The following is a 24382-nucleotide window of genomic DNA, read 5'->3' as shown; positions in this document are numbered from 1 at the left end:
TTATTTTTCAAAAAGCTAGATATTGTGCAGTATATATTATTTTGTAAATATTTGATTTGATAACTCATAAAAAGTATCAAAATTATATAATGTATTAGATTATATATAATGACATATTGTTATTATTTATTAAATATTTTTTAATATATAATTTTTAGTTATTTTTAATGTATAAATATGTTAAAAATGAATTTAAATTTGATGAAAGTAGATACGTAAGTTATATGAAATTTGGGTGGCTTGTTTGCAATTTATGCATGTAGGTGTATAAGATAAAATTACCTGTGCATTGATTTAAGAGCATGTTGGCCAGGCTTTTTGTTTTTTTCATGGCTGAAGTACAAAAGGTGGGTATTTAGGGAAATATTGAATGAAAGTGGGTAGTGTGGGAAAAATGAATGAGAGGTTGGGTAATCTGAGAATGGATTCCAATAATTATGTATGTCGAGAAAAGAGTATTGAACCTTTTTCAAGTGCCCATCTTCTTTCAAGTATCTCGTAACACAATTTAAGATAGTTACAATCATTATCAGAAAATAAATACGGAACGGTTATCTGGAATCTAATCCAAAATAATACATTATTATAACGAGTCTGAGTCCCGGCATTAATATTACATTACTATCATGAGTCCGGATCCCAACATACGAATATCATGACATATTATCAGCAGTAAAAAAAAACATTGGACGTGTAAATCTCAGTTTTTTTATATATAATCATTCAGCAACGAACCGATTCATTTTAGAGTTTTTTTTAATGACACTACACTTTTTTTCTTTACTAATAATCGATTGTTCTCCAAAACCCTCCTATAATTTCTTCCTTTAAAAATATAATTTCTTTTAATTTTCTAAAATACAATTTCCATAAGCTTAGAAACTTCACCAAATCAACATTCATAATCTGAATTCCGGTTAACTGTCTTTAAGTGTCCCAAACTCCCAGTAATTTGTGTTTTAACTTGTAATTACAGACTTATGTTGTGTTTGGTTGGGGTGAATGATTCCGGAAGGAATGGAATAAAAAATGAACTATTTTATGAACAATTTTTAAGAAATTTCATTAATTCCTCCATTCCATTCCTTACATCATGTGCTAGAGTTCACACCTTCACTTTGAGATAGAATGCTCTATTCTCTCCCATCCTCAATTTCTTCTCAAATCTCATCATAGCAATTTTGCACTATCTCAATTTTTTTCAAAATTTTCTTCCTATCACTATTAGTTTCAAGTATTTTTACTCATTCCATTCCATTCCATTCTCCCCAACCAAACACAACATTAGGCTATGTGTATCAGAGTGGCAAATTCTAGCAAGACAGATCAGATATCACTTGTATAAAATCTACTTTGATTGAAATTCCAATAGAATTAACAGATACAGTTGACTCACAGTTTCATGCTATAATCATCCAGACTAATAGTCGAAACATCCACAAATAAAGCTACATCTACCAAATTTTAGTCATCACATTCTTCGAAGTATGCATTTCCCAGCCCAGAGGATGAAAAGATTTAAGGTAGACTGTTTTACTTCTTAGCATAAGTAATTGCCATGGGATTCTGTGGGGTGACTTTGAAGCCTTGAAGCGCCTCCATGGCAACGAGGGACTGGTTCTCATCCTCAAATTCTATAAAGGCAATGCCTGGCTTGGCATCAATCATGCGGACTTCTCTAAATCCAGGATACTGCTTGAAGAGAACTTCCAGCATAATATCTGTTGTCTCGTGTGGCAGGTTCTGTATAAACAGTATATTGTTCGGAGCTGTAGCAGTGTCTTGTGCACCCGGCTTACCTTGGTGGGATCCCTGCACATAATAAACATAACATATGAGATACTTGGATGGAAACAAGAAACATTTGTAGGACATATCAGTAGGTGCATCGGAGTATAATTCAGATACTTTTTTTTTGTCAAGAATTTAGAAACATGTTTTTTTAAACAAGTTTCACAAATTACACATGCAATTGTTAAGCAATAACAGTTCTTTGTAGCTGGAATAATTCAGAATCAAGGAGGAAGGGAGTAAAGTAATAACTAAGGAACTAGTAAAAGAACAGGGATTACAAACAAGAAATTAAGTAGAGAAAATATACCATAGGGCCTCCGTTAGTGCCAGCTCTCACTCCATTGGTGCCAGCAGGCTGTGCCTCTTGTTTCTTTCTTTCAGCTGGTTTTACAGAGATCATCAGAAATGGGTAATAGAAATTTGATCTTATGTAAAACTAGGAGTAGAAACAACACAATACCTATAGGCGAACAAGCCTTGTGCCTAGGGCTCCAAAATTTCAGAACCATCTATATAAAAATTCGTAGAACAAGGGGAGTATATACGAATTAGGGTCCCATATACCGATTTTGACTAAGACACCGTAAAGTTCAGGGCTGCCAATTATAAACTTTGATTCACATGGTAAATTGCTGACATTAGGCATTGTCAATTGGTGCAGAATGAAATTAGTTAAAGTATAATCGATATATTTTTGTAGTTACTAGGTAGAACAAAACGTGAATAGAAATTTCTAGGGAACATTAAGATTTACTGTAGTAAGAATATACTCCGTAACTAATATATCTGTAATAATTGGTTGATATTTATTATATCGATCTATTTCTAATAAAAAAACTTCAATTTAGCATTCCTTAAGGCTCTGTTAACATGATCTATGCAACCTGACTGTTGATAGAGAACATTATTATCTATAATGCACACCTGATGACTAAAGTTATTTGACGTGTCTACACGTTCTCATAAAACTTCTGGAGTGGCTCACCATTGAATATTAAGTGCAACAAATTTTGACTGCCATTCTACACATTATTTATTTAACCCCTTTAATACATAATTATCATCATTATTTGATACCATGAAATATGCTCTCGTTACTGCTAAACTATACAAAGTCGATTGACATATATCAAAAATATCCTTTACGACTATTATTAGTGTAAATAGGAGGGAATATATATATATATGGAACTTTAAGAAAATAAATATACTGACCCAAATATAATAGACAAAACTAGATTAAACGCAGAAAAAATGGGATTAGCGGAACAATAAGACAAGATGCATAATTGATTTAATATAAAGATATGAATTCAACTGACCTTTTTCCTCCAGCTTCTTTTTCTTATCTTTTGGTACGAAACTACCATCTTCTTTAGCAACACAATCTGACTTGGCTTTTGCATACTGTATACGCTGCATATTGAGGTCAAAGGGTCACATAAGTCTCACAAGTCATGTACAAAATGTCCTACACACAAGCCCCAACCATCTAATACTCCAATGATATAGAAACGAAAAGTAAATAGATTGCTCGTGGGCTGGTAATTCGAAGACATTGAAAAAGCGCAACCACAAACTCTGAGCAGGCATATCTTAGTCATCAGATAGTACAAAAAGATAAGAACATCCCTTAAAGTGTTTTCAACCGCTTCGAGTAAGATTGGGTTCATCACTTCTATCTCTAACTTCATTCCACCATCATCCTATTTCAACCAACCCGAAACACTACATAAAATATTGATGCAAGTTACAACAACTTTCCGCTTCGAAGTTTGGACTAGGTGTTCAGCTGTTTTCTTTTTCTAAACTATGGTAATTACAAGAGCCACTCATAATATACTAAAATGACCAAAATACCGTGGCAACAGAGTTTGAATTAAACAAGTGGACTGATATATGCATCACTTCACGACCACAACCTTTATAATACGAACCTATATTATAAAAACCAAAAACTTTCATTCCAAAAGTTGCTTCCTGTTATGTTATAATTCACAATGCACATGCACAAGCAATCAAACAACCACATCAAGACGGTAACAAATGTCTACTCGAAGCATACTATTCAAATGAAACATATAACCGCACTAAAAATTTAGATACCATAACAAAACTCACCATAGGTTTATCATAAAAAGGGAAATTTTGCATCTGCCGAACTGCATTACTGGCAGCCGTAACTTCACTAAAAACAAGCCATGCCTGGCCCCTAAGCTTAGTCGTCTTCAAAGCAACGATGTCCAAAATTCTCCCATACTGCGAGAACAATGCATACAGAGATCTCTTCAACTCTGCAAAGCAAGTACTATAACTGTGAACTTTGCTCAACATAACAATAAAAGCATGGCTACTTTTGTATCATTTGAGAATAAGTATCAAATAATATCATCAAATATGTCAATTTCAAATACTAAAAGAACATAAAAATGTTCAATCAATCACCAAAATCAGAACAAATTATCCATTTTTCAAAAGTTAAATAAAAATTAACCTAAATTTGTAATCTCAAAGTACGCTAAGTAGCGTACATACAAATATAAATGAATATAGAGTAAAGAGAGCATAAAAAGGGGGAAGTACCATCTTTGTTGAGCTTTTCGTTGAGATTTTTAATGTAAATGGTCTGATTAGGTGGCGTATCTCCGGTAAGCATCATACTTGATAGCTGCTTCCTTACTCTGTGTCTCTGTGTGTGTGTTTATTCGATTTGAAATTTCGGGTCATAGCGTATAATTACAGATGAAAAGCCCAAAAATTAAAAAATAAAAAGAAGGAAAAGCCCAAAATAATTTACTGAGAATTTATAGTTTTGCTGGGCCTCGGGTCTCGTTCTTTTTCTATCTCTTTCCATGCACTTGCCCTCCTCAGTCCCTCGTGTTCAAAAAATCTGAGATCTGAAATCCGATCTTGAAAAAAAATCCGAAAAATTTGATCTGAAAAAAAATTCAGTCTGGCTCGGTCCGGTCCGAGGGCCTAAAACAGGCTTAATTTTTTTGGAAAAACCTGGTCCGATCCGGCCCGATTTTTAAAAAAGCTCAGCCCGATTTGTTTTTAAAAAATCTGGATTTTTTCGACCCGATCTAGATCTGGTTCGAACAGATATTTTGTGCATCTCTAGTCCTCACGTCTTGTTCTGTTTATTTATTTTGAAAATTAAATATAGACATTCATTCCATATCATGTGCCGAAAACTTTTGATAACGTAGAAGTAACAAATAAGAAGTGTCAATGTCAATTGTCAAATAACCTCGTCAACATTCTATTATTGTTGGGATATCAAATGATCGTCAAAAAAATTATTAAAATGAACGAGAGAACATATTAATTCGAAAAACCTGAGCCTACAAAAAGGAAATGACATATATGCTTTTAAATTTTATTTGCAACTAATAATATAATTTTGTGTGAAAATTAATCGTAACGTTCTACGTAAAATCATGTTTTTCTTAATTTATAAAACAAACGGTTACGCAAAAAGCAATAGAAATCTAAAAAAATAAAAAAGCAGCATGGGACGCAAGTAATTCAAGTAGCGGCTGTTATCCAACCGAATTTAATAATTCTAAACGTAATATAACACCAACTCCTACTACTTTAACACGAGGCTTTCCATCTCTTAGCTTCACTTGTGTCTGTTACTGCAACTCAACTCAAGCAAGCTCGCCGGAAATGAAGATCACGGCGTACGCTTGCTTAATTCTTCTCTTCAGCTTCGGCGGCGATGCGGCGGCTCCCGACAGATCGGAAGACACACTTTATTCTTTTGAAGAGCAGCTGGATTCACACCCAGATGCTACACAGCCTCAACCGTTAATGGTTCCTATCACACTTGTTTCCTCTGCTCTTGCTTCCTCTAAAGGAGCTGGTAATATGTACTAAATTATTTATTTATACACTCGGAACCAGGATTTCGAAACAGTCCGGACTAAAAAAAAAGAAGTTATGAGTAATTTTTGGATATCAGTTGGGCTTAATTTCTACTTTTTTTTTTAAACTAAAGATTTTGGATTAGCAAATAAAATTATCTACTAAATGTGTTGTGTCAAATTTTTTTGAATCTTGAATGTAGTTGTGGTAGTTTGGGATTTGTTAAGGATAGAAGAAACTGGATTTGATGTTTTTTTTTGAATTGATGGATTTGAAGGTGGGGTTTTGATTTTAAAAAGATGGATTTGTTTAATTGTGTTTAAGTGTGTAGGATGTTTTGTTGTCTGGGGAAAAGATTTGATTTAAGTCCTTGTAGTAGAATTGTGTGCAAGTAACATGCCTGATATTCAGGAGGGGTTTATTAACTATGTTTTGGTGAATTTATAGTTTGTTTGGATGGAACACTACCTGCTTATCATTTGGATCGGGGTTTCGGGTCCGGTGCAGACAGCTGGCTTATACAATTAGAGGTGAATTAATTTGAAGTTTTATTTACCAAATTATGTGTAATTTTTCATGATTTTTGCATTAGTACCCACAAATCACAAATAAGTTCGTAAGCGGAAATGTGATTGACTTGTAATTTATATTTAGTCACATTTCTCTAGTCCAACATTTAGACAGCATTTCATATAATGAGAGAAAACTTGTTTTTATTGTCTATATGCATGTCAGATATTTCAAAAGGTTTCCTGGTTTAGAAGTTGAGAAGCTATTATAAACATGTGTGATAGTGACCTTGGAACAATATAGTAGTATACCAAGCAGTGATGTTAATGTGAGTTTAGTCCTGATTTATGACCATTACTGATGTAAAAAGTCAACATTTACATAAATAAATTGCATTTGCACTAGAAAAATGGCCTCTCATTTTCATCAGGGGGTTTACTTTTCAATTTATTCATTTTCCTTCTCTATCATCTTTTGTCAATTTCCTTCATCCCTTCTGCATGTGTCAAACTTCTTTTGTCAAGTATTGACAAATTACGACCCATATACTGTTTTAATCTGAAGTCCTGCATATGGTTAAGTTTTTCCCTATGCTGCTCATGGAAATTATGCTTGTGCCACTACATAACCCCACTACACCAACTATCTAAGTTAAAGGCAAGTACACGGTCACAACAGCTTTTACACCTTTAATCGTTCTACAGATTTGCGATTTCTGATTGTACATAGTAAATCTAGATTTATAACTTTGCCCCATATAGAAAGCATCGCAGTAGCCAATGTTCAAGAAAAGGCTGTCAGTTACAAATATATAATTCTTGATAAACTTTATATTAACTCACAGTTGTGTATTCTGATGCAGGGAGGTGGTTGGTGTAACACTGTCCGAAGCTGTGTTTTTCGTAAAACAACCCGTCGTGGTTCTTCCAAGTATATGGAGAAGATGCTACCCTTTACCGGAATATTGAGCAATAAACCTGAAGAAAATCCTGGTTTGCACTAATATGGCTACATTCTTTTGCAATCAAACGCAAAGTCACTGCTTATTGGGACAAGTTACCCCTAATTTTTGTTAAAAGCTGTGTTTGGAATATTTTTCTACAGACTTTTTCAACTGGAACAGAGTTAAGCTTCGTTACTGTGATGGTGCATCTTTCAGTGGAAATAGTGAAAATAAGGTTGGTCACCTCTTTTAATTTCACGGATCACTTGAAAGAAAAATGATCAACTGCTTCAGAACTATAGCATTATAATCCTATATGTTTGCAGCAGACTGTCATGAATGACTTACCTTTGCTTAAATTAGATTAAATGATTTAAATAGATTTTGGCTAGTATTAGGGACTTGTATCCAATGCGGGCTTGATTGCCCTAGTGACTTGTCCATGTGGTTTGAATATCCATGCGAATAATACTATGATGGTGTTTTATTATATTTTTTAATGAAATTTACTTTCAGGATGCACAACTTTTTTTCCGAGGCCAACAAATTTGGTTGGCTGCTATGGAGGAATTAATGTCAATGGGAATGAATCAAGCTAAAGAGGTTGTGTGAAGTTTCGTCTTCAATTTATTCCTTGTTGCATATGTATTTAAAAATTCATAATTATGAATGAATTGCAGGCTCTTCTTTCTGGTTGCTCAGCTGGAGGTCTCGCTTCCATATTGCATTGTGATGAATTCGAGGATATGCTACCGCATACAACAAAAGTGAAATGTTTAAGTGATGCCGGAATGTTTCTTGATGCGTAATATACGTCGACCTGTCACTGTAGTTGCATTCGTTTCCAAGATTAGATAATCTAAATTTCCTTCATATGTCTTTAAAATAGAGTTGATGTATCTGGAGGTCGCACTTTAAGAAATATGTATGACGGCGTGGTTAACTTGCAGGTATTCTGCATTAACTTCTGGATCAACCAATTTGCATCTTGCTCAAATTTTGAAGATTTTCTACTCCTTATTTGATACTTTACTGAGATAATATCTTATGCCAAACTAGTTTTTCTCAGAATTTAGCACTTCAGTTGAATAACTTGACTTCTTATGTTAAATTTTAGAACCTGCAAAGTAACTTGCCAACAACTTGCACAAACCATTTGGATCCTACTTCGGTATCATTCCTCCTCTTTGTCATTTCCAGTACATATTGAACATGCAGTTAAGTTGCTTCCAACTCTTATACTCTTTATCTCTCTCTCTGTATATATGCATAGTGTTTCTTTCCTCAAAATTTGATTGCCAATGTGAAGACGCCCTTGTTTCTTCTCAATGCAGCCTATGATGCTTGGCAGGTAAGCACTTCACATATTTTTTTCTTAATTCATTTATTTACTAACCTGCGTGCTACTTTAAAATTGTGAGTGGTCGAGGTGGTCGAGGATACTATACTTTCTTCCTGTTACAGTGGTAACAAGCCCAATAAACACTTTCAGTAAATTAAAGCGGAACACTTTCCAGTAGACTGGTGTTAACTATTAATATTGGCCAATACCTCTAGCACGAATTTTAGAGTGCAGAGGTTTTCTACTCCAATTACAAAGTAAAATGATCACTACTCTACATAGAAGAGTAAATTACAGAGTAGAATGATCACTACTCTACATAGTTAAGATAAGTAGGATCGCGGTGATTCAAATTGATGCATGTACTGCCTTTTTGTTGCCCTCTGAACCCCCAATTTTCTTGCCTTTTCACAAACAAATTATTTGTGCTAAAAGTTTTTCGTCCTCAACTCCATGTATTGAAATTTTACATCCTTGACCAGGTTAGTTCTAGTTTGGCTCCATCATCTGCTGATCCTCAAGGATATTGGAGGGGCTGCAAATCAAATCATGCTCTTTGTAATACATCACAAATTCAGTATTTTCAAGGTAGATAATTTTTTATTAACTCGATCCTCTACATTTTTTTCTAATTTAGTTTCAATCAGATTACCTGATGAGATGACGACATATACGTATACTGTTATTCAGACTTCAGGAATCAGATGCTCCAAGATATTAAAGAATTCGCTTCATCCAATCAAAATGGTTTATTTATAAATTCATGTTTCGCCCATTGCCAAACTGAGAGACAGGATACATGGTGTGCCAATGACGCTCCGATGGTTAAAAACAAGGTATGTCCAGCTAAGCAACACATTCCATTACTACTATGCTAGATACCACCTGTTATAGATCACCAAGGTGATATCTCCAGTTTCTGGACTTAGGTTGCTCAGTTGTTTTTTAGGCTGCAATTGATTTTAAAAGCATCTCTAGAATACTAAATTAGACGCAACTAAGGTTAGAATGTTCAGTATGGTAATTGTTTGGCCTAACATTATAAAGAATCATACATTCTGAATGTAGGGGAAAGTTCATCTGTTCATCCTCTTACTCAGGATACCATTTATGTATCAATCCTATGCTATTATCTTTGTGCAGGGTATAGCAAAGTCTGTTGGAGACTGGTATTTTGATCGGACCGGTGTCAAATTAATTGATTGTCCATACCCATGTGACAAAACCTGTCACAATCTTATGTTCAATTGACCATAGTAATAGCATTCCTTCAAAAGGGCATCTCTTATAGTTTCAGAAGTACGTGATTTCAATTTGTTTTAAAGAAACTACAAGTACTGGTTGGATCCCCATAGTTGAGAGGCTCAAGCACATTGCTCCTCTTTGTATAATTGTATGTGATTGTTGTAATATTTGGCTACAACGGCAGTGAAGATAATTGCTGTTGCAACTTTATAGTTTTACGTAAGTTATTTCTAATAAAGTTTTTCGCGTTCATAACATTTTCAGTAATTTATTATCCGCTTTGAGTTTATTCTAGAATGAGTGTTTTTTCCACTAATAGACACTCCATCCTATACATTATGTCAAAAATTTTAAGATTAATGTTTTTCAGCGGAAATATCCGCTCTGGTATGCTGCGACAATGTCAAAAAAAATAGAATTTATACTTTTTAACGAAAAATACTGGGGGTGTTTGGCTTACCGCTTAAAAGTCCAGCTTCCGGGTTTATGAGTTAGAAGCATTTATTCGTACCGTATGTGCAAAAAGTGAAAAAGTACTTGTATAAAACTAAGAATACTAATTTTTGTTTCGGGGCTTCTATTTCTTTACCAAACACTTTAATCACTTATAAATCTTAACTTGTTTCGAACTTCTACTTCAGTTTTTTACTTTAAGCAAGAAACACTTATTTTAAACTCACTCAAACGGCTTTTTTACTTTAAGCAAGAAGCACTTATTTTAAACTCACTCAAACGGATGCACTATGTTCTACAACACTGCTTGTCAAAACGAGGACCCTTCTCTTCTCTTCCATCTGCTGAAATGAACAAGAAGCTTCAATCTTTCAAACAGAATAGAATTCATGGGCAGAATGGATTGAAATGAGTAAAAAAGTTGCGGTCATAAACAGACACACAAGTCTAGTGACTAAATTGCAAAAGAGACCCACAATTTCCATTCAGTTCAAGTCAGCGGATGAATGCACATGATTATATTGCAGGTAAACCGGTTCTTGCTGGATTGCTTAATAGAATGGCATGATTTATATTATTAAAAATAAGTATAATATTACACCAACAACTGTACATTTGTGCTTACAATTATTCTACGTTTTTCAATGTTGCATGTCATGCATAACACATACCTTCTCTCCGGCGGTTTTTCGATTTTCAGATTTTATAATGGTGATGATGGATAATCTTACGTACAGCTACCGCTCAATATATGCGGTTAGTTTAATACCCTGTAACCCTGTTACAGATTGTCGAAGTAATCTATTTTCAAATTCGAAAAGCCGAGGAGGGCTGTTCATGAGTTTTAAAAATCAGAATAATCTGATCCAATCCAACTAGGGCTGAAATCGATACGGATTATTCTCGGTTATATTCGACTCGAAAATACGATACATGTCTCATATACGTTTTGAAAACGATCCAAATCCAACGGAAAAATTAAACCTGCATATTATATGATCCCAGATATGAGTATGACCTACCCGCTCAGATTCAATCTAATATAATTTTTCATAATATGATCATACCCGAATACGTGAATATGATCCAGGTGCATATCCGATTCGAGCTCATATACATATTATATTTTAAATCCATCACATTTGTAAGTAAATAGACGTCATTTCATAAAATTTTATATCTTATTTAATTTTATATCTTCATAAAATATGATTTATTTAATGTGATAATGTTTATTATCTTTATATATATTTAATAAATGATATATACCAACATATAATTATAAGTTTTAATTTACAATTATTATATTTTATAATATTATGTTTACTTAGACTAAATGATAATTATTTGAATAATTGAAATAATAATACTATTTAATGTTAGTGGATCATATCCGGCTCATATTCGATGGATCATAAACTACCCGATTAAAAAGTAGAAAAATACGATACTGAATCATATTCCGTTCAGATCCAGATCTCAAATACTCGGGATCGGTTTATATATGATTCCGGACCCAAATCTGGAGAACCTAAAAATAATATGATCCGATACTTGAGCAAAGGGGTATCCGGTATCGCCCGGATCATTTTGCAGCCTTAAATCCAATTCAATTTTTATATATACTGAATATTATTTCATGTAACGTTTTATTTCAAAATGTTAGATTGTGTTATGTCTAATAGTGATTTCAAATCTAAATACAATATGATGTATTTGTTTTGTTTAAAATCAAAACACAGGATTATCTAATATTAATAAATGATAATTCGGATCATTGCTCAAAACTATGACATTTTGGATATTTTTCTGAAAATTGTGATATATAAAAATATTTCTCACAATATTTGTTTATTGTTATATCTCAAATATACTAAACTAAAGTTACTTGCATTTCACTAATATTCATTAATTATTATTATTAATTTATTGAAATGCAAATTCAAGTACTGTCAATACATAGAGTAGTGCTAAATGTAAGAAACTGATACAAAAATATATGACAATTGAGATGGATATTTTAACTAATGCTATTAATATATATGTGAGATTTATTGCAATCAAAATTTAACATATAATCATTTTAGGAATGATTTTGTATCCTATTATATGCATCAAATATTTTTCAAATATAAATATAGGGAAAATGCTAAGCAACCCAAAAAAATTTCTCAATTTTTTTTATTCAATCCAATTGGCAATGTATGATTTTTTTTATTTTTATTTTGTCATAAAACGGTTGTATTATACCAAGATTGGAAGTTACAATATCCGGATGGACAGAGTTTCCTTCATTCAAGAAGGTATATCATCTAAACTAAAAGTATGTAAATACTTCGGATGTGTAGATAACATAATCTTTCAACTCAGAAGAGATACCCACAAAAAAAAAGGCCTCCTTAAAACTCCTCAATAGTAAAACCCTGTGGGAAAAAAACTCAAGGGGGAAAAAAGAGTGCCCTACAAAATTACATCATTTACAAAACAGACTAAAAATGTCTTATTTATTCCCTGCTATCAATGTATGTAGCTCAAATGTCTTGTACACCAAGGTTCGCGTCTTCTCGGAAGCAGCCTTCATAAGTAAATTTATAAAATATTTTTTAAACATCCTGAAAATAAGACAAAATCGAATAAAAGAGATATGAGTAAATTTGAATTTTTTTAAAAATAAAAACATAAATGAGCCAACATCATGACACTTAAATACCTCTATGGGCCATAAATGCCCCAATTATGGCCGCAGTAAATGGTACTAAAAACCCTTAATTAAGAATAATTAATATCCTTAATTAAGGCACAATTATCTCCAAATTAGCATCCTTCATCTCCGCCCCTTCTGAATCTCTCCGCCAAATTGGCAATGTATGATTGATTGCTCTCGCATTAAAAATAATTGTATCCCCTGCATACATATCAATCACCCAATTAAAAATAGCCACATGTCTGCTCATTTGAAAATAAGTTTTTGGTGACATATTTTGGGTACTTAGCATTGAAAAATGTTTGGTGTGTATAAAAATTTGTATATAATGACATGTGGTGGGTTTTAATTAGAATGAGCTCCTGAATTTACACCAACAATCTCAATTAAAACCCACCACATCAATTGTCATATATCATTATGGACAAATTTTTAGCACTACTCACTAGCATTACGAGGAAAATACTAGACACACAGAATTGGGTTAAAAAACATTCACATAATGAGTATCTGTCAACTTTTAATTGGAATGGGCCCCATGTATATGCATTAATAGCGCCAATTAAAACTTTCCACAATGAGTATGTGTCAACTTTTAATTGGAATAGGCCCCCTGTATATGCATTAATAGCACCAATTAAAACTTTCCACCTCAGTTGCCACGTCATTTTGTGCAAAATTCTGTACCCAATTTTGTGCACGTAGCACCACTCAGCATTACCCACGGAGGTAGCATGAAGTGATAGACACGGAAGGAGGTGGTGACCAAGAGCTCGTCAGGCTTCTTCCCATAGTGCCACATGTGTAATCCCATGCAAAAAGGAGTTATATTCAGCAATTCTCGCGGCCATCATATTACCTAATCCTGTCTCAATATATTTAACTCAATATGTAACCGTCGTTACAGCTTGTCACAACATTAATTTCCTATATGTCAACGCCAGAGACGTAGACGTTATCATATATAACTCTAGTTTCTCTTGTCTTCATCACATAACACAAAGCATAAAGACCGACAAACAATTCCCACATTTCTATGGCAGAAATCATGGTAGCCGAGGCCCATCAAGCTTGGTGCAAGGAGATGGAGGCGTTCGAAGAAACTAAAGCTGGAATCAAAGGCCTCGTGGATTCCGGGGTTTCGAAGGTTCCTAGAATCTTCGTGCATCCTGATCAAGATAAGTTGCCGAAAGCGCCAAGTGACAGCTTACAAGTCCCGGTGATTGATCTCGAGGGGATCGATGTGAGACGGGCTGAAATTGTTGGCCTAATTCGCGGAGCTTGTGAAACATGGGGGTGTTTTCAGTTGATTAACCATGGAATGGAAGGGGGTATTATTGATGCCACATTGGAGGCCATAAGGAAGCTGCATGAGCAGCCTAATGAGGCCAAGGCAGGGTTGTTTTCGGATGACAGTAGTCAGCAGGTTCGGTTCTACACGACGAATGGATTGGTCGATGAGTCGCGTCCAGGTCCGTGGAGAGATGCCATGGCCTGTGCTTTCTTGGATGATAAACTGGATTCTGAGAAAATTCCTGCAGTCTGCAGGTAGGTCAGTTTGGTTTTCTGGAAAATACTACGTACCCCAAAAAAAATTTCGATTTTTTTTCAATTCTAGTTGGCAACGTATAGTTGATTGAACTCATACTAATAATAACGAGATTCCCTGACTCCCTGTATATACATCTACCCAGTTAAAATTAGTCATATGTGTGCCACGTCATTTGGGAAAAAAATTGCAAACAGAAATTGGGATACATAACACTGCTCTTTCTGAATAGAATAATTTTTCTGTAATTTTAGTAAATTGTTGTTTGTGCATTATGCAGAAAGGAAATGGAAGATTATGTGAAATCGATTATCAAGATCAGGGATAACTTATCTGAGTTACTGTCAGAGGCATTAGGACTAAGCAGAGATTACCTCGGAAGTCTAGAGTGCATGAAAAGTGAGTACATGACATGGTTATATTACCCACCTTGCCCTGAGCCTCATCTTACTTTCGGGGCTGGACAGCATTCAGACCCGACCTTCCTCACTATCATACTCCAAGACACCATCGGTGGCCTCCAATTTCTCCATCAGGATCATTGGGTTGATGCAGTACCAATTCCTGGAGCCCTCATAGCCCATGTAGGGGATCTCATGCAGGTAATCCTGCGTCGCGTGATTAATCAGGAAAACTTACTTCAATCCATCTGTATTAATAAACACATGCTTTTATCATTGTGCAGGTTATTTCAAATGACAAGTTCAAGAGTGTAGAGCACAGGGTGCTGGCTAGAGCTGATGAAACCAGGGTGTCAGCTGCATGTTTCTTGTATCCGAGTGCTCAGAATATTCAGAAGCCATTTGGACCCATAAAGGAGCTTATATCAGACACCAATCCATGCATATACAAGGAAGTTTTTCCCCTGGAATACGCAACATTTTACCAGACAAAACCATTGGATGGCTCATCAGCTCTTTCTCATTATAAGCTAGAGCTTAATGGCAATCAAGAGAATGCACAACCAGCATAACAACATCTTCCTGGAAAATGTTACCAGTGTTGAGTCAAAATGCTGCAAAACTTAACAGTAACATAGGGAGAAAAATCTACTCTTGTTTATATATGTTCCATCATCGTGTTCTTCGTTGTCTTGAGCTCTAAATTTGTTGCACTTTCGTTCATTTGTATATCTTTCTACTTTACATTTTCTTCTTTCGCGGTGTGTATTTCACAAGGGGATTTCACTGTAATTTAATTTATTGTTCGAATTTCTCGTACTGAATTTCAGTGATGCTAGTGTAACTGCTTGGTATTTATAATTCTAAAGCAAATTATTACAATTTTTTTTAAACAAAATGAACATGGTAGGAATATGTATCTTTCAAATTTGAAGTACACGGAAGAAAGTTATCTACTTATCCACTAGTTGCAGGAAAGTAGTTAAAGAAATAAGAGGTTATCTACTTATCCACTAATTGTAGGAAGGCTATCGAATTAGTCAAATTCTTAGCGTATTAAAATTCTTACTTTAAAACATATGATATACTAATTCTAATGTCACTTGCATGACTTTTCGATTTTTAACCAGTGTGATTTTCTTTTTTGTATTCAATTCTACGCTTTTCATATTGCTTTCTTAAAGCATTCCTACGGCATTTGGTGTACGGTATCCTGATATATGCTGTGACGGTCATTAAGATTACTAAAAGTTCTTCGTATCAGGAACGAGGGATGGCAAACAGCTCGGTCAAAAATAGATTTTGTAAAAACCAAATCCGAACCCGAAAAACCCAAACTGTCGGGTTTTATTCGGGTTCGGGTTAACCCGAAATACATGATTGTTTGACAAAGATGAAAATTCAATAATTCAGTAGTTTATAATAAAAATATTACAAATTCCAATCAGGGGCACACACGAGTCTCAAACTTAGGAACGGTGATAGAAGGTGCATCATGGATGTGCTGAACTCTACAAAAGCGAGCCCCTTCACTAGTCCCCCATTAAATTTTCCTCAAGTATAAATTCTAACTGTTGTTCATCAATTAACTTAATGTGAATGCTACTGTTTGTTTGTTGTTAGAGACAAGGGGAATATATGCGGGAACTTAAATTAACCTTGCTACCTGCTACTGATATATATACACAGGTTTCGTGTTGGGTTCGGGTTCGGTTTGAAACGAGTTTCGGGTTTTCGGATCGGGTTCGAAACGGTAATGCCATAAACCCGAACCCGACCGAAAGTAGTTCGGGTTTGAAAATTAAACCCGAACCCGAAAACCTAATCGGGTCGGTAAGGATCGGGTATCCATAAGTTCGGTACAAATTGTCATCTCTGTTAGGAACATTCATATTTTCATATATTCATCTAAACTGATCTGAAACAAAAAGGGATCATCGGAGATTTTTACCCCACGTGCGAAGCAGCAGGCAAGGATTCCTAGTTATTATAATGATCTAAGCTTCAAAAACCTCAACCAGCAAAGAGACAACAAACGATTACTGTGTTACAAACCAAATTTACATTTCCAGCACAAATGTACCATGGTTACAGATACGAGTCAACCTCGGCACTGCACCACTTGCACTGAAACTGTAATTCCAGAACTATCAGAAAGAAAGTAAGAAACTATGCAACTTATCATGTAAACTAAACTAACAATCTGCTTAACATTTTTTGTGACAGTCATGTACACTGAAATGTTGTTAACTACAGCTTAGAACAGCCAATTTAGACTCACATTGCCGAGCCATATAAAGAGTGGGAACTGAGCTACAGCAATGAAGAGCAGGAGGTAGTGATGCCTGCTTGAGTCGTATGTCCTCACCTCTGCAAAGAGAACTCTCTTCATTGTCTTCACTAAAAAAGTTCCCATGCATAAGCATGTCCATGGCATCAAAAAGTAGTACGAGTAGCTCCAAAACATCTTTCCAAGAACAGCCAAACATATTCCTGCAAAGGTATACCCGGCATATGCCACAATATCCAGTAATGGTGCCTCCCCACTGCCTAATGAAAACAACGACATTTTGAGCAGGGAAACTTGCAAAAACCAGCCAACTAATCCCTTGGCGAACAACCAGTTCAGAGCTTCTGGGCTAAACCTGATATTAAATGTGTAGAATTCATGTTAAAATGATTCTATGCAAAATTAGTTCTGCAGAAAATGGATATACAGAACGTTAGACAGTGAACTTCAGAATTTAGAAATTAAAGTTTCTTTTCAGAATAAAGGATCACATATAAATGTAATTTACAATTACAATTTATTAGTCAATTCTGATATACATAAACTAGGTTGCTCCAATACTTACTTGCCGTGAAGACCCAGTGAGAAACCAGCAAGAATAATATAGGTACCAAATGCCATCAAAGGTATATACAGATCGGGAGCATTTATATCATAAATTGGGGGTTTATACGACAACCTACCCCCAACTGGTTCAGTAATCCTTGTCCAATGCCCCTAGAGTAACAAAAAGGAAGACAGGCAAAGAAAAAAAATTAGTAAACTGAACAAAATCTCAAATAAAATTAACGAATTAGAGCAGCAGTCTTACCCTGTGCAGGAAAGGAAAAAGGACAACCTTCAATTTGTTCCTCACATAGTGATCATTTACTTGGAAATAGTACTGGGGATCGGAAAAATACCTACTTATCTGTTCATCACGAGATATTAATCAGATGCAAAATAATGACAATTTCTTCAAAATCATCCCATAATTCTAACAATCACCATACGAGGTTACTTTGTCAGTAAAGGTTGTCATTTCTCATAATTATTATATGCATTCTTGAAAAGTTTAGAGTAATGTAAATTGACGATTTACGGACTAGTGGAAATACATATACATTTATAAGAGAGTAAGAGAAGTGAAATATATGGAAAAATGTCCTCTGTGTTCATTCAAAGATAAAGGAAACAGAACAAAATATCTTAATAGTTTATAAGAAATTGGTGGTCATCTCTGGGTGACTATGCAGCCTTTTTCAGAACACTAAATACAAGTCACTGTGACTTTCACACATATAGTGATAAAAAAATTATAAATACTAACAACAAGATCCATATATTAAGTATTAGGATTGGTCCTAAGAACTCAGATGACATAATAATAATATCATTAGCATCGTATTATAGCACATACGAACTATTCACACTTGCCTACAAAAGAGGCCCTACCTAGTACCTAGTACACTTGACATCGCGAATAGCAACTGTACCGGTCTATTTCTTAAAAAATTGGTCGTTCAACAAATGATGATGACGATGTCAAAAAAAGCTACAGCATATGACTTACATTGCTCTGCACATACTCCGAACTCGATCCTAAAATTTTTTCCCCATAAGCTCCCAATCCACCTCTGATCAGTCCCGAGCCCGCACCATAAAACGCATCCCCAAATGGACTCTGCAGAGTATTTTGTGGTGGTCTCGGAACCCCTGGCTGGTTCCCTATATTATTATACATCTCTGCACCCGAACAATGAAAGCGGAACATCCTCAGGACAACGCTACTAACTAAAATTCTCATTACATCTAATTAAAAAGGGTAAAATTACAAAACAAATAACTAAAAGCTCGCATACTAAAGTACTAAACACAACAATAAAGCGAAATTTAATCACAAACTAAAAAAGGAGTAATAATTTAATCAATTACGCTAACTGGACAGCTAAGAAGCAAGGAGCAAAGAAATACATGAATTGAATGAATACGAGAATATAGGATACGAATAAAATAGAGATGTTATGTATCGAAATTTTGAGTAAAAAAAAAGTAATACAAACCGATGAAATATATTTGATCTCTGATTCAGATAACACCGAAGAAATCAAATCGATTTTCCGTTGAATATAAATTGTCTCGAAAACGATGAACAGAAGAAGAAAAGGAACGCCGGTTGCTTGTGTGTGTATCTCTGCGTGTGTGTAACACAAACGACCACCGATAAAGGGGAGCATTTCTGTATTTGGGCTTTCTAATCTCCAAGCCCAATTTAATTGTTTGTGTTGCAAAATGCAAATAATGAATCAGGTCCTTATCGGCCCAATCATTTTATGAATCACAAAATAATTCGTACCCCCTTCATTTCAAATCACACCGTTTTAAAAATATGAAATGTTCACAAATTAATTGCATTAAATTAAATATCATATGTGGAATGAAGTTGATTTAGAAAATATGAAGAAGAGATATGTAAAATAGAATTGATTTTGAAAATATGATTTTGTATTGAGAGTTGAAATGTGAAACAATTTTTTTCCTTAAAAGTTGAATGTGTAATTATTTACTAAAAATGTATGCTACCTTCAAAACATATATAAATTATATGAGCTTATCATCAAATAAAAACCAATTTTTTTAATAGAAACTAAAAATCAGCTCCACAATCACTTAACAACTATATAAATCAATCGTTTATACACCATTATTTTATACATAATATCATCAGTTTTTATTTTTTATAATTGACGAATTTTGCATATGTTAATTATTGATAGTCATTATTGATGATCAATTGTGGTTACAAAAAGGAAGTTCATGGTGGCAATAAGTGGTACAAGTAGATGTTAGGTGATGATAAGTTGTTGCTGGTTACCGTATGTTACGGCGGTAGGTGGTTTGTGGCATTCGTGGTGATAAGTGACGACAATAAGCAATGAAAGATATTGGTAATAGTTGGAGGAGATTCATCATTGTAATACAGGTAAGATGATAAATGATATATGTTTTGTATATGTTTGTATAAGAAGATATGTTTTATATAAGATAGTAATTCGTGATTTATATAGCGGTGATTTTTGTAATTTAAAATAGTGATTAAAAATTGGTCAAGGATTGATTTCTAATATGTACGCTAATTTGATTTGATTCTAATTAAATATTACTTATTAAAAAAAACATCGTCGTATTGATATGTTTATCGTACTTATATATTTTGTCGTATCTAAAAGTTTCGTTATATCGAACTAAAACTAATATTTCGTCCTATGAGATTTAATTCTCAGTTCCAAATCAAATCTCGACCCAATATTGATGTTTAATTTAGTGGATTCGCTAACTACCATTAAATCTTTGATTTTGTGTATATAGTGAATATCAATTTAAAATAGAGAAAACAATATAATTTCATATTGTAGAAGTATTCTTATTAGCTATTGGAATTCGGTATAGCTTAAAAGTTTGAGTAGAGAAAATAATATAGTTTCGTTACGAGTCCGATTAAATTTTTTTTTTAAAAGAATGTTAGATTGGTTGTTTCCAACACCATATAATACATGAGATTTCAACCACTCTTAGCGATGGTGAAGTGATAGTTGCATGTCCGGTGGCTAACTTTGTTCCTAGCCGTTGTCGAGGGCTTTCATCAATTTTTTTTAGATTAGTTATCTTTTTTATTTTGTTCTAATTTTTCAATAATACTTCTCTTCGGATATGGATTTTTATCTTTCTAGATTGCACTATTTGTTTGATAAAATATTTTCAAGACAAATTTTGTACCAATTTATTTGAGTTCTATTTATCCCTCTTTTTGTGAGAGTTTTGTGCGTTTTGGTATGATTCGATATCCAATATATTAGATCTACCGAATTTGTAAAGATTTGATGATAGAGATTTGTATAGATTGCAACTACAATTGATAACTCAAAGTCTCAAATTGGTTATGGTGAAACTACATATATCAACTTCGACAAATTGATCTATTGTGTTTGCACAAAAACTAGATTATTTTTATATATGTCGTCTGATTTTACATGTCATATGATTTTTTATTATTGAATGATTTCGATATTCAAAAAAATAAGCTCGAATGAATGACGTGCTATTACTCAGCACCATAATCAAACATAAGTATGTGATTTGAAAAAGACATAATACAAGTAAAAATAGTATAACAACCAGATCAATACGTAAAAGAGATTCTTTCTTTTCATATATCTCTGCTTGCTATAATAAACAAAATTACAAATATTACCAAATAAATAAAAACAATTATAATTTAAGATAAAATGCATGTAATAGAAACAGAAGATAATAAAAAAGCAAACTTATTATTAATACCAACTTGTCTTCATTTAGTAATTCAGCTTTTTCGTTTTTTGCCAATTCTTACTTGGCTTGTGTGTATATAAAAAGCATAACATTTTTTTACTAATTGGTATTATATTGGAAGAGAATATAGTATAACAAGTCATGGCTAGTGCACAATAATATTTATTAATATTATTTTTGCATGATATTCAAGCATGTTGCATGCCCTCATCTTGGCTTCTCTGTATTCTGCAGCATGCTCTGCAACTACAAAGGATAGAAGATAAATAGATAATAATCTCCAAATCATAAGTTCAAACATTCCCAATGGAGACTCCTATCTCCAGATCCCTCAACAAGCTCTATCCCAGTTCCACTGATCATACCATTCAAGACTTCAACTCACTTTTTTCCCACCTAAACTTAACATTTTTAGACCAACCTATTTCAAAATCTAGCAGAATTTTCAAGCCCTGCCTCAAGTTTTGCTCAACTTCCATTTCTTTTGAGACCGAAAACACGAATCTTGACAAATCCTTGTGCCTGAATTGGTTGAAATCAGGTAATAAGGATGCCACAGTTGCCAATTCTTTGTTCCAGAACCTCTCTGTTTTTGAAAAGGCTTTGATAGGTGCTGGCGGTGGAGGATTGGCTGGTGCATTCACTCATGTATGTCTTCATCCACTTGATACTATCAAAACAAAATTACAGACTAAAGGGGCTAAAGAATTGTACAAAGGTCCATTTGATGCAATTTTCAAGACTTTCCAGAGTGATGGTCTTTTTGGTTTTTATAGAGGAATTTCTGCAGTAATTGTTGGTTCTACATGTTCTTCTGCTATGTATTTTGGTAGTTGTGAGTTTGGAAAGTCCATTTTGTCGAAACTTGAATATCCTTCTGTGCTCATTCCTCCAACTGCTGGAGCAATTGGGAATGTTATATCATCAGCTATTATGGTGCCTAAAGAATTGATCACACAACGCATGCAAACCGGGGCTAAGGGAGGATCTTGGGAGGTTTTGCTGAAAATTGTTGAGAAAGACGGGGTTTTGGGCTTGTATGCTGGTTATTCTGCTACATTACTCAGGAATTTGCCTGCTGGTGTACTAAGTTATTCATCGTTTGAGTACTTAAAGGCTGCAGTCTTGAGTAGAACAAAGCAGACAGATATGAATCCTTTCCAGAGTGTAATATGTGGAGCTTTAGCTGGCGTTATAGCAGCATCCTTAACCACACCGTTAGACGTTGTCAAGACTAGATTGATGACTCAGGTTCGAAGGGATGCTTCTGCTGGAGTTTCAGCAACTTTGAAACAGATCTTGATGGAAGAAGGTTGGGTTGGATTCAGTCATGGGATGGCGCCTAGGATAGTCCACAGTGCTTGCTTTTCGGCTTTGGGCTTCTTTGCATTTGAGACAGCCAGGCTTACACTTCTGCACCAGTATCTTAAACGGAAGCAGCTCCTAGTAGATGATCTTTCCTTAGTTCTCAAGTAATGTGCCATGTCTAAGTTGGGGCAATTGTCATTTAATCCTTCTCTGTTTTCAATTCATATTATGAGAATTGCCTTAGTTTATTTCCAAGAGTATTGTAGCATTTCATTTCAACACAAAAGCCTCTCTGTTAGCAGTTTTTATTCCTTCTCCAATATAAGCAATTTTAATTACATCGGCTCGGATCCTTCAAACAGTCCAGCAAATACAAATTAGTGCTTTGCCACACTGTCCTTCACGTATTCATCACGGACACAGGAAAGCCTTACAGGTTTCTTAGAGATGGTGGAAAAGGATGATTGAGGAATGGTTATGAAACCATCAATCAACTAAAATCTGAGTGTTCCTTTATTGATCTTAAACAAAATAGACCAAAGCCCAGAGAACAGTGATCACATTTGCCAGTAAATTTATAATTGTATAGTTAAGAATGTAGTCTGAAACAACTAGCATAGCACCGACTATGTTAGGTACTTGGGTACATATACTCAAGTAAGAAAGAAAATTTCTCATCACAAATGATGTTTGCTACTGCATTTGTGTCTCGAATTCGAATAAGTTGCCATTGATCTCTCCTGACCCTTGAACTCATACCACCATGGCGACGATGCCAATCATTAGACTTGGTAAGAAATGCCATAACTTTCTAGATTAAAACTTCTTGGACAGATCAACACCAACCTTGAGGCCACCTTGTTTTGTGATCCATTTTGCGAAACCATCTCTTTTTCTTAGGGGAACCGAGCTGCGCACTTTTCTCCTTTTGCCTAAATATGAACTTCAACAACATTCCCCTGCGGCGACTAGGAGTGGGAGGACACTGTGATTCTTTCTCAGTCAAGCCTTTGAAGAATTCATGATCAAGGGCCGAAAAGATCTCGTCGCGTGTCCGAATAGCGTTGAGATTAAGGTACCTTTGCTCTAGGGATTCCTTGGGCACATTTCTAGCCAACATTGGTGAAGCACCACCCCAGTTGTTAGTGCCTGAACTTGGGTGCTGGGGAGTCCTGAACTGCAACACTTCTCTTTGCCTAGTGTTATTCATTCTTCCTGATTAGATACTCTTGGTATTCTTCTCCTCACAGCTTTATAGTTGCTTAGTAGGTCTGGGAATGTTAATTTTCCTCATTGGATATATCTCAACATTGTAATTATCATAACAAGAATAATAACAGCAGTGCAAGATAGAAAAAAGCCTTGAAAATGTTTTGTATCTGAACAGGGACATACTGACAAGCCGCCTGGAGTGAAAGTATTTAAAATTTCATACAAATCAGTCCATAAAACACATTCATCATAATCTAATAAGAAATCATACTTTTATGATCTGGGAATACAGCAGCTTCTGCAAATTTTATTGCATAGTATAGAGATTCATGTTCTATAATTATGCTGATATAAGGAGATGCAGATCCTGAGCATTACTAAAAAAAGAGAAAGAGGTCGATTACGATTGAAACACATGCATTTTTCATAGAAGATGCTTAATCTTGTAACAAT

General features: G+C 34.5%; 5 protein-coding genes across 5 annotated transcripts; 3 read left to right on the top strand and 2 right to left on the bottom strand.

The window, feature by feature from the left end:
- Positions 1 to 1333: 1333 nt before the first annotated feature.
- On the bottom strand, positions 1334 to 4536 carry LOC108206591 (U2 small nuclear ribonucleoprotein B''). The gene is made up of 5 exons (XM_017376943.2): positions 4378 to 4536; positions 3916 to 4088; positions 3117 to 3210; positions 2102 to 2175; positions 1334 to 1812 (listed from the first exon to the last, which is right to left on the bottom strand). The coding sequence occupies exons 1-5, from the start codon at positions 4451 to 4453 to the stop codon at positions 1534 to 1536; spliced, it is 696 nt and encodes a 231-aa protein (XP_017232432.1). The 5' UTR covers positions 4454 to 4536; the 3' UTR covers positions 1334 to 1533.
- A 797-nt stretch (positions 4537 to 5333) lies between these two features.
- LOC108210133 (pectin acetylesterase 6) lies at positions 5334 to 9961 on the top strand. The gene is made up of 12 exons (XM_017381404.2): positions 5334 to 5662; positions 6112 to 6194; positions 7037 to 7166; positions 7279 to 7352; positions 7634 to 7720; positions 7798 to 7922; positions 8007 to 8067; positions 8235 to 8288; positions 8391 to 8468; positions 8942 to 9047; positions 9150 to 9295; positions 9603 to 9961. The coding sequence occupies exons 1-12, from the start codon at positions 5467 to 5469 to the stop codon at positions 9708 to 9710; spliced, it is 1248 nt and encodes a 415-aa protein (XP_017236893.1). The 5' UTR covers positions 5334 to 5466; the 3' UTR covers positions 9711 to 9961.
- A 3850-nt stretch (positions 9962 to 13811) lies between these two features.
- Positions 13812 to 15684, top strand: LOC108208121 (1-aminocyclopropane-1-carboxylate oxidase homolog 6). The gene is made up of 3 exons (XM_064087183.1): positions 13812 to 14409; positions 14691 to 15012; positions 15096 to 15684. Exons 1-3 carry the CDS (start codon positions 13898 to 13900, stop codon positions 15381 to 15383), a joined length of 1122 nt encoding a protein of 373 aa, XP_063943253.1. The 5' UTR covers positions 13812 to 13897; the 3' UTR covers positions 15384 to 15684.
- A 1154-nt stretch (positions 15685 to 16838) lies between these two features.
- Positions 16839 to 19305, bottom strand: LOC108206571 (uncharacterized). Its single transcript, XM_017376910.2, has 5 exons — positions 19144 to 19305; positions 18654 to 18826; positions 17913 to 18011; positions 17667 to 17818; positions 16839 to 17456 (listed from the first exon to the last, which is right to left on the bottom strand). Exons 2-5 carry the CDS (start codon positions 18822 to 18824, stop codon positions 17069 to 17071), a joined length of 810 nt encoding a protein of 269 aa, XP_017232399.1. The 5' UTR covers positions 18825 to 18826; positions 19144 to 19305; the 3' UTR covers positions 16839 to 17068.
- A 2345-nt stretch (positions 19306 to 21650) lies between these two features.
- Positions 21651 to 22922, top strand: LOC108208605 (protein MITOFERRINLIKE 1, chloroplastic). Its single transcript, XM_017379140.2, has one exon. It carries the CDS (start codon positions 21716 to 21718, stop codon positions 22883 to 22885), a length of 1170 nt encoding a protein of 389 aa, XP_017234629.1. The 5' UTR covers positions 21651 to 21715; the 3' UTR covers positions 22886 to 22922.
- The last annotated feature ends 1460 nt before the right edge of the window (positions 22923 to 24382 follow it).

This window comes from Daucus carota, chromosome 2 (genome assembly GCF_001625215.2).
Source record: "Daucus carota subsp. sativus chromosome 2, DH1 v3.0, whole genome shotgun sequence".
In the NCBI taxonomy this organism is placed as follows: Eukaryota; Viridiplantae; Streptophyta; class Magnoliopsida; order Apiales; family Apiaceae; genus Daucus; species Daucus carota.
This window is presented reverse-complemented; position numbering and strand designations above follow the sequence as displayed.